This window comes from Elaeis guineensis, chromosome 4 (genome assembly GCF_000442705.2).
Source record: "Elaeis guineensis isolate ETL-2024a chromosome 4, EG11, whole genome shotgun sequence".
Lineage (NCBI taxonomy): Eukaryota > Viridiplantae > Streptophyta > Magnoliopsida > Arecales > Arecaceae > Elaeis > Elaeis guineensis.
This window is the reverse complement of record NC_025996.2, coordinates 16,171,247-16,182,048: the sequence shown is the minus strand read 5'-3', so window position 1 is coordinate 16,182,048 and position 10,802 is coordinate 16,171,247. Positions and strand designations below refer to the sequence as shown.

The 10,802-nt window shown below is 38.4% G+C and overlaps 1 protein-coding gene across 1 annotated transcript; it reads left to right on the top strand.

Annotated features, from left to right (window-relative positions):
• Positions 1–590: 590 nt before the first annotated feature.
• LOC105043677 (uncharacterized) lies at positions 591–10,456 on the top strand. The gene is made up of 4 exons (XM_073255693.1): positions 591–1,307; positions 3,484–3,733; positions 5,729–5,822; positions 9,836–10,456. Exons 1-4 carry the CDS (start codon positions 910–912, stop codon positions 10,087–10,089), a joined length of 996 nt encoding a protein of 331 aa, XP_073111794.1. The 5' UTR covers positions 591–909; the 3' UTR covers positions 10,090–10,456.
• The last annotated feature ends 346 nt before the right edge of the window (positions 10,457–10,802 follow it).

Below are 10,802 nucleotides of genomic sequence, written 5' to 3'. Positions count from 1 at the left end.
TGTATTTATGATAAACATCGTTACAACAAAGTTCAAACGGAATACATGATAATGCCAAAGAGTTAACATAAAAAAAAAAAAAATCAAAATTTCATCTACCGTTATCTAGATACATATGATTTGAACTTAATTTAAAAAAAAAAAAAAAAACTTTTTCTCAATACATACTTTTTCTCAACTTCAATACCCATAAAAGCGATCAAGATTATTGTCATGATCACACAATTATAAACATGTACATTGTATTCTCTCCCGTACCTCCATTCGATATCTGCGAGCATTACTTCCAAAAAAACCAAAGATTCTGTCCTCTGTACCAGCATCCGAGGTCTGATCTCACGTGCCCAAGAAAGCATTATTCACTCACCTATTCGAATAACACCCCCCACATAATTGAGAACAATTATACTCTGCGTGACTATAATCACCTAACTTTGTGGCAATAATTTAAGAATGAGCTGTACCATTCACAGGATGCCGCTAGCTTATCGTGCACCCTTTTATGTACTGAAGTTTGATGAAATAAAAAAATCTAAAAGATAGGACCATAGTACACTCTTTCCGTTACATGTGTCGAGCGAGTCCCGACGCCTCCCGCTTCGTGCTGGGTTATATCCTTTCTCCATTGTTCTGTTTATATTCCTTATCCTACTTTTTAAAAGAAGAAAGAGGGAATGACCATCTCCCCAATCGCCACCGCTCGATCCACAGGGCGACACCTCTCTCCCAGATATCGCTCTTGGATCGTTTCATCGAGCGGTGCGCCGTAGGCATCACTCCGTCCGAAGGTTCCCCCATAAATCCAAACAAATCCCCAAGAACCGTACAAAACCCCTCGCCGTCACCCTCCCCACGTCCCAACAAAAAGAGAGAAAGAGAAACAGATAAGAGGAATAGAGAGAGAGAGGGATGGCGATGAGGACACCGTCGGGGATGGGGGGAGGGAAGATGCTGAGGGCGGTGGGGAGGGCGGTGGGAGCGGGCGTGGGAGGGGTGAAGGAGGCGATCGCGGCGGGGGGCGTGGGGAGGCCGGGGAAGCCTGCGAGGATCGTGTGTGTGGCGTCGTCTGGGGCGTCCTCGCCGGCGTCGGCGTCGTCGCCGACCTTTGCGGCCGCGTCGGGGCGGGTGCCTGGGTGGAGCTCTTATGCGTGTTTCGGGGACGGGGAGGAGTGGGAAGCGGTGGGGGAGGAGGAGGTGGAAGTGGAGGAAGAGGGGGAGTTGGGTAAGTGGGGGTTGTTGGAGCGGTTGGTTTTCGGGAGGGCCCCGTCCAAGGAGGAGGTCGAGGAGGCAGTCTCCACCCTCCAGCAGTAAGTTCTTCTTAAATAGCTAATTCCCATCTTTGAAATCTTCTTCCTGCTTCAATTTTATATCTTAAAAAAAAAAGGTTATTTTTGAATTTGCCAATACGCGACTTTTTGCTGTCTGCATCATGTTAGGTACTGATAGTTTTAGGAAAGGTTTGATCTTCTTGTGGTGTTCGTGCTTTAATTTCTTAGATGTGTTTTATTATTTTGGAGTATTTTGTTCAGCCAATTGTATTGTTTTAAAAGGATTCTTCTCTTAATAATGTTTATTAGTATCATTTTCGTAGATACAAAAAAAAAAAGTATTGATGGTTTGGATGGTTTTGACTTTGGTATGATGTAAGTTCTGGTTACTGCGTGGTAGTCCTTTTGTCAAAGAAAAGGTGTACTATTTATCAAAAAAAAAAAAAAAAAAGGTGTACTAGTACGATTAACTGGATTTTTATGTGCTGGCCCATCCTGCTTCATGAAATCAGTTATTCAGCGTTGATAGGTGACGATTGACCATTTGAATGTTTAGAAGGTTGGCAATTATGTTTTCTTTCATAAAATGAGATCAGTATACAGGGGCTTCGCATCATGACAAATTGGCCATGCATGGTGCAAACTATTTTAGTACCTTCAGTGATTAACTTTGTTGGGGGGGGGGGGGGGGGGTGTGGTTGTAGATGGGCCCCAGCACCCCACCATAATATAATTAGGCACATGGACTGCCGATTGGCTGATGTTGAGTTGGACCGGGTGAACTTGTAGCCAAGACAAGTTATGGTTGTCAGTTTGGCAGCTACCAGTCATGAAAGTCTGCTGATCCTCTTGTGGAGTCTTTAGAGTTGCACTCCGTAGTGGGGTCTATTTTGATGGGGAAAAGTCTTGGACAATGATTTATGATCTATATACATGACATTCGGAGAAAATCTTTTGGGTGTAGACAAGTTTTTCAGTATTTTCCACAAAGTCATGCTGGGTCTACATGGTGTTGAGACTCAACTAACACATTCAAGGTGGGAGCGAGTCCCCTATGTTTGGGGACACTTCAGATTTGGGCTCAATCCCAATAGCAAATTTGCTTCTTAATGAAATGGGTCTTGTGAGAGGCATAGATGACAATAAGGTTCTATTCTGATTGTAGGCATTACTATAGTGAAAACCACTAGTCTCTGTGCTGGCGATATTATCATCATGTAGGGGTCAAGGCATATGCGAAGGCACGTACACCCAAAGACTAAATATTTGATAATCACTGTGCATCTACTAGAGGCAGAACTTGTATCATACAGATAATTCAATGCTTCTCCGAACAGGGCTGACAACTCATCATATCAAGGGACCTTATTACTAAATCTCATGACAAATCACACATGTTTGGTTTATGGTGTGAATTTTTATAATGCAGTATCTTTTTATTCAGCATTGGTATGAACAAATTTGAAGTTATTCTAAAGCTTGCAAAGCCTAACCATTTTAATTGTGGTGTATTTATGTAAGCACATTTAGTGCAGGATTTTATAGAGTTATGCAATTTCTTTTGAGGTCAATTTTCCAGTTAATCTATAACTTTATATGATCTTAATTTTTCTTCTGCACCTTGTTATTTGGAAGAATTTCAATTTATGTTGCATTTTAAATCCCTGTTTATGGTAGTTAACTTGTTTCTCCCCCTATAACTATTTTCTCAAGGTTCTTTCTTCTGTTGCTTCCTCTAAGTACTTTCCAATTAAAATGTCTTCCAGATCTGTGATAAAAGTAATGCTAATGAAGGAATATAACGACTTAGGAAGTAACTGCATGCAGGACATAGGTATACATTGAGATGATTGATAATAATTGTGCTGTCACATACATGACCAGCTTAAGTGAAAGATGGAATAAAGTGTGAATCCCTTAGGTGGAGCAGTACCCTCTGAGTTATGAAGCTTTTGTCTCCTTTTCTTCCCTGTATTATAAATGTTTTTTAAAGCACTGATAAATTGTGACCACTTTGACTTTCACATTTCTTCAGCATGTAATAATATTACTTAACTAATAAGTGTAACAACTAAGTTGCAGGTTTGCAGATAAAGTTTTTGGTTTAAGCACTAGCATTATTTGATCAAACTATTTTTCTGCATCATTTGGGATTCCTGGTTCATTAATGTCAGTTTTTCCTTTTTTTTTTTAATAATTTCCTTTAAACCTGCAGGATATCTGTGCCTTCCTCATTTTCTCAGACAGAAGATGGACATCCTTCTTATCTGGGTCAGGTTGCAGTTGATAAAGAGATGATTCCAACAACACCACAGAAAGCTTCCTCAATTGAATCTTTAACTGATTCAGAATCTGATTGGATTGAACCAGCTTGGCACCTTTATAGCTCAAATACTTTTCAGTCTAAAGAACGTGAGAAAGTTTTTGATGCATTTCGTTTACTGCAGATAAATCCATCTATTCAGGTGACAGTGGATGCCTAATTTCTCTCATTTATTTCCTAATTTCTCTCATTTATTTTTTTACTATTTACAGTTTATCCTTTTTTTTAAAGTCTGATTAATTTCTCCTTTTCTCGTACTTTGTGTGTTCTTATTTGTTTTCTTTCTAGTCTATGTTTGTGATACTGCCTTCTTTTTTCCTTGTAATTGTTTATTCTAGTTGTTGTCCACTTTCTAGTTATTTGAAAACGAAACCAGACTCTTTTTGGTTTGTTCCTCAATTCCCCTTTATCTCTTAATCAATATGATTTAAATTTATGCCAAAGTTTTATCAAGGAGTGGACAGGAAGGCCATTTCGTTAAATGAGAAAAGAATGTTACTGAACTTTGCTTTCCTTGTGACATAATTTTTGCAAGCGGAGCTACTGTCTAATTGCAAAGCCTTCTTGATTTCACGTAGTGGAATTTGAATCTTCAAATATAGAGTTTGTGCTTCATTCCAAATTTAGAAGCTGCACTATTAATGGATTTAAGATTGTGGTTTTTTGTTGCATAAGAATCTTACTAGTCTGAGAAACAGCTTATCGTTTTCATAAATTAGGGCTGTCCTTCACGCAACAGAGCCATGAAGATGTCTAATGATGAGTTGAGGGCGAGTAGTAGGAGGCTGGGTGTGTATTAATCTTATTGTTATGCTGTATTCTGTCTGCCTGGGGGCTCTGACTTGCTGGTAGGAACAAGTCTCTGCTTATGCTAAAGGGATATTGGAAATCAGACATACTTGCTGCTGTTTTCTGTCCTTTTTGCATTTTTACACTTTTTTCTCTAATTCCTTCATTATGTTTTCCACAACTTTCTAAGATAATGGAAGAATTAAACTGGAATAGATTGTTTGGTAAGATTGCAAGCATTGTTCATCGAATCATGCCGAACAAGACCAGTCGGGGACCGGCATGGTTCAACTTCTCACATTGAGATGGGCTCGGTTTGCCCATTAAAACCCCTCTCTCAGTCTGCCCACTCTCATTCACCTATCGAAACAACCCCAACCTGGCTGCTCGCATTCGATGATTTTCAGCAAGTCTCCTCTCTCTTAGCTCGGTTAGTCCCCCAGCAACCAACCCCCACTCGGGGCACTCTCATGCTCTCTTGTTAGGGTTAGGGTTTTCCTCAGCCCTCTCCCTTCCTCTCTATGCCCCTTTCCCCCACTATGACAATGACAATGAGGGCTTTCGAGCCCTCTCTCTTGGCCTCCCTCTCTCTCCCTCCATTCCTCCTCTATCTCCCTCCCTATCTGACTCTCTTTCGCTTTTCCTCTCTCTCCTTCTCCTCTCCCCCTCTCTTTGGCTCTCCTTGTTTTAGTACACCCCAGAATGGCACCATATGGACCCAAGTGCCAAAGTAATCGCCAGCATGTACGACCTCAGTACTAGTTTGGCGAACCTTGATTTCAAGTAGTTTGACAATTTTAATGCTTGAAGATTAAACAAATTAAAACTTATGTCCCAAATGTGGAAATGAATGGCTTGTTGGTAAAGGATGATGACATAGTTATGCTTGAGTAGAAAGCAGAATTAGAGGATAGAAGGTATGAAATTGCTCTCTACAATTCTAGAGAACAAAATGGTTGTATAGAAGAGAAGAACAATTACTAGAGGGGGAGGAGGATAACTTCATTAGTGTTATTTATATGTTCTGGTCGCTGATGTTAAATCAAAGATGAAAATGGTCACCATCATAGCTTGTTCCATATTCGATATTTAGGGTTAATTAGTTATGAATTTTAGTAATGCTAGGTTTTATGATGTTGCTTCATTGTTTATTATGATATTTAGTAAGATATTAAATCAAGGTTGTATGGCATGTGGTGCTTTGACCAGCATGAATTGAAGAACTAGAATTCTTCATAACTGAAATGTGCAACTCGTTTAGGAATTATTGCTGACATATTTGATCCATGTGACCATATGTGAAATAGTTTTATTTAGTCTATAAACACTTCCCCCTTCCTCCATGCAGAGGATGGTTGTTTCATTGTCATCAGATGAAGCTGTCTGGGATGCAGTTATGAGGAATGAGGTAGTACAAGAACTCAAGAAATCTTTCCATGAAGGTTTGTGCAAATAGCTTTTTACTAAATCAGCATTGTTAATTTGCCTTAACTTGTCAGATTGGAATTGATGTTGAAAGTTGTAATCTTATCTTTTTTTTTTTTTTTCTAATCCTACAGATGATAACTCTGGTAGTGACAGTAGTTATTGAGCCTTTTGATGCATCTTAAATTCTTGATTACTGCAAAACCCTTCTTCTCAGCTTGATCAGCATCCATGCCTTCTTCTCAGTTGGATCAAAATCTGTGCCAAAGAAACTGATGATGTGCATTATTTGCTGATTCTTCTTGTTCTGAAATGTTGCTTCTTATGTTCTGGAACGTATAAATTTTAATCTAGTTTTTACTTTATTTTTAAAATTGTATACCTAGTGGAACCAAATATGTTGCATTCTTTGAGTAGCAGCTAACTTGCTTTCATCTTTAGTTGTTGTGTAAGGAGGTAAACATCTTTAGTCTTCTCTTTGATTCAAGAGAATTTCATAGGCATGTATGTATCCACCATACAATGCCAACTACCCCAGTGTGCCCTTGCATGAGGTGCATGTGACCATCCTTGTTTCCCTAGCTGCCTTTCTCATCCTGCCCTCAATCCATGTTTCCCACCCTATGTTTTGCCCATCCCATTAATGCCAGGTAGCCATGTTGCCTAGAGCTTGTAGTTATTAACCACAAGATTGAATGTTCAAGTTTTCATCCAGAATTTATTATTTATTTAGGTAAGTCTCATTTTCCATTAGAAAAATGCGTGCATTGCATGTGATACTCGTGTGTGTGTGTGTGTGTGTGTGTGATGCATATATATAGTAGATATAAGAACTTATGTAAATAATTTATTTGTTAAAATTGGTTAATCACACTTTAGATCTACCACCCAGTATGCAAAATAATTCATTAAAGACTTATGAAATTATGGGAAAACCTAGGTTTATTTGATTGATAAACCTATTTGGTGACAGCTTGCAAGCAAGGAAAATGCCAATGATCTTTGTGAGACTATCATGGTGCCCATTTCAGGAAGAAGTGGATTATCCTAGAAATAAACTTATGAACAATTTCGAAGGCAAGTAATCATCAACCTATAAAGTATAAACCATATAGTAAAGATATGGGAGACAGTGATGGAGCAAAAAGTGAGGAAATAACAAAATACTAAAGAACTAGGAATCTTAACAGTGGATGCTACTTTTGTACTTGGCAGAGTGAAGTGGGAGAATTGAACGTCCTCATGAGTTGGAGAAAGCATATAATTAAATACCAAAAGAGTTGGGTTGGTGAACATAATGGAAGAAAGCTGTATGTCATGTATTAAAATTTGAAGGGGATGTAAGATGAAACAATGAAAGCCATTGAAGTGGTTGAGGTAAGTCTGGTGTCATCTGACTGCCACAAGCTTTATTGAGCATTGTATCTATGCTCATATATCTTTGTACTTGTCTCATATCATCACAAGTTGCTGATATTTAAGAGGCAGTATGATGCACGATATTTTCAAGATAAATATTATTTGATTTGGTGGGTTGAGCTTGAATGCTAAATTGGAACAATGCATGAAAGTTTCAAAGGATAAGTGTGCATTCATTATGTAATTAGAACAGAGTACAGAACATGCAATGCTAGTGGTAAGAGAAAAATGTGTAAGGTCACTAAAATCAATGGCCAAAGGATCTCGTTGTGATTATTTCCATCACTTTTGATCTATTATGAAGAAGAATGAAAATACGGACAGAACTATCTGTATAATTGGAGCTGATTGGAGAAATGGAGACATCACACTGGAGCTAAGAGGGGGTTGACAACCAAACCCCCTCCCCCACCAAAAAAATAAAAGGGAAAAAGTTTGAAAGTCCTAATGTAGCATTGGGAGGGAGCCTAGTTTTTCTTAGCGTAATGGCCCTGGCTTCTCAAAATCAATTTTAACTCAATTCAGATGTATTTGCAAAATCAAATTCATATAATTTCTGGAATATCATCTATCCCTTTTTTTTTCAGTAATTGATTTCATTAAACAGGAAAATTAGAGCCTAAGGACACTCTTTTAGAGGGAACTTTTACACACATGAACTGGGTTTCTCACTTGTGTTCATGGTTTCGTGAAGATGGGAAGAATATGTGTAGCTTCTCCATGCCCATTATGTCTACTTTCCCTTATCCTCCTTCCTTTAGGATGTTGTTCATTGGCCATAGCTAGAAGTCATCTCGGATTTGTTTAGATCTTTTCTTTCTTCTTTATAGTTGTTTGGTCTCCACAAAAAGAAATAATTTTTAGAAAAAAAGGTATAAAAGTTGAAATTAACTATTTGCAGTGTCCCACCTTTGTTCTGTCGTTTCCTCCTTTCTCCCCTCTCCTATTTTGACACCCATGGTTGCTTTGACTTTCATCCTTGCCCAAGCCATTATCCCTTGGCATGCATCCGTTGTGGCTGTTCATGTAATCTGATTTTTGATTTTCCTTTTCTCTGTCTTCCCTATTTAGCCCAGCACATCCTTCATATCAAGTTTTGGTACAAAAAAGATTCTATGCTGGTAATAGGGAATTTAGCCCTGTACATCCCTCGTATCAAGTTTTGGTACAAAAAAGATTCTATTCTGCTTGGGTACTGGTATAAGTACCGAATTTTACTTACAACCTTGCTTATGTCAGTCATCATCCAGCTTTAGCTAGAGCGTCTACTCTCCTCCCACTCCTTGATGAAGCTTACCACCATATCACAGCCATTAGAGTGTAGGAAAACCCTACAAATTTGGACACCTATATCTAGCCAAGTGCATTGGCCCATTGAAGGATGGCAGTGATGGAGCCAAGAGGAATTGTCGTAGTCAATTATCAAAACTAGTTAAGACAATCAAACTATTTCATTGGCCATGTGTTAAAAATGCAATTGGAAGTTAGTGACAACCGTGCTTCCTATGTTGTAGCAGATTTTTGTTTTTTTTATTTTTTTGGGAATGAATCTTTTTTCCTATTGTGAAATTTTTGCCAACCTTCCTCCAATTTCTTCTTTCTTCATGTAGTATATTTGGTCTAGTGAATTTATTTTGTAAATTGCAAGCCCTAAGATGTGATGATAGGCTTCTAGCAGAATTTGATCATTTCCATATTGGGGCTCAGGTGATTTCATTCTAAAGTTCCTTGTACTTTCTTAACCAAGTTCAAAGGGAAATTCAACAGTAGCTATATGCAGAATCAGCCAGCATTTTTTTTTTGGTTCAAACTAGATGAAGCTTGGTGTCACCCCATCCACCGTCCCCACCCATCCAGCCTAGTTAGGAGCCTAGGACTAAGAAATATATGTGGCCCGAAGATGCAGGTCAGTGCTTAGCAGATTCGAACACATCGCTTAGATTGCAGGATTTCCTAGCTTCTGAACGAAACTAATGCTTAGTGAAATAAATGAATGCATATAAATGGAATAGATGAATGTATATAAAGATTGTGATGTCTGATTTTTCTAGAAACTGCAGAAGTAACCCATACTAACCAGCATACCTAGGTCTTGTACTCCCAAATCAGGAAGCTTCAGACACTTACCTAATTCTTGTCCCAAAGGAAAGAAGAAGAAGAAGAAGAAGAAGAAAGTAGAGGAAAATATAACCTGATGGGTTTAACATGATTCTGCATTACAGTCTCTGAACTTATGTTGTTTCCAGGGCGTATGTTAGCTTTTCTAGGAGAATAAAATGGTTTAGACTGAACATTGGATCCATGATACATCAAGAACTGGTGATGAATCAACTGTGGCATAGCATTTCCAAGATTATAGCAATGAATTCTTGGCTTAGCTAAATCTGCTCTTGCAAATGTTCTTAATAAGCATGGTTTTTATAAATACGGCTTATTTAGCTGCTTTAACAATTTAACTATGGATAAAGTTGAAATACTTAATATCCATGGAGTTAAAATTTTCAGACTGTGACTCCATGGTCTGATCATTGTGAATTTTTTCCTTTCCTTTGCTTCCTTTTTTTCCAAGTTATATGTTTTCCTTATTGATACTGTCTGCTGTTGGATATAGTTGGAAACTATGAAACGCAGAGTTCAGATGAACACCCTGATGTCGCCCCTGGAATCCTGAGGTGGATCTTGGATGGCACCAAGTCCAAAATAATGGAATTTATTCACAAGATCACGAAGCTGGTCGGTGACCTCTTTCATTTACAAGAGAAGGATGAGAACCCAGATCTCTTCAACGATGCAGTTAGGTCTTCCTTCATGCTGTCTATTGCGGTCTTTATCATTGTTGTTGTGACTCGTATCCAGAAAGCTTGATTATAATTTGCCGACATCACTGCACAGTGCCCTCTGGCATTTATGGTATAACTTCTCACAGCTGGTTCTTGGATGTGATTTATTTGGATGTTGTCCAAGTGCCATGACAACTCTAAGAGGAGTTAAGCCAGGTGGTACGTCCAGGTTTACATAGGGTAACTTTCATTTTGAATTATGTTATTGCAAGTGTTGAAGACTTCTTGCAACTGTGTCCTGCGTTTGATTTAAAGTCGGTCCTTACATTTCAGATTTTGTGTGCTAGTTAATTGTATAAAAAAGCATAGAGGTGCATAATATATGGTTTTTTTTTTATTAAATTGTACATGGTCATATGCTTTTAAAATCATTTTAATTAGACTTTCAAATATGTGATGCACTCTGGAAGACGTTGGCACATTTAAATGAGGGGTTTTGGAAAAACATATCTTAATTAGGTAGAGCTGAGGGCGGTGAACTTCTAAGCAGGGGAGGCCATTTAAAGCAAACATATTTGTTTTGGAGAAATATGGAGAGAACATTTCTGATTGCTAGAACTTTGCACATGCGGGCATGTGAGCGGCTACGTCAGAGAGCCCTGTTGGACTGAAGTTTTTTTTTTTTTTTTTTTTGTAAATCAACAGAGATCCTAATCTAATATTAAAATAGACCATAATTTTGCCTCAAAAAAGAGGCAAAAGGTGGGTTGGACCGCTGGTGTCGAGATAATATTAAAA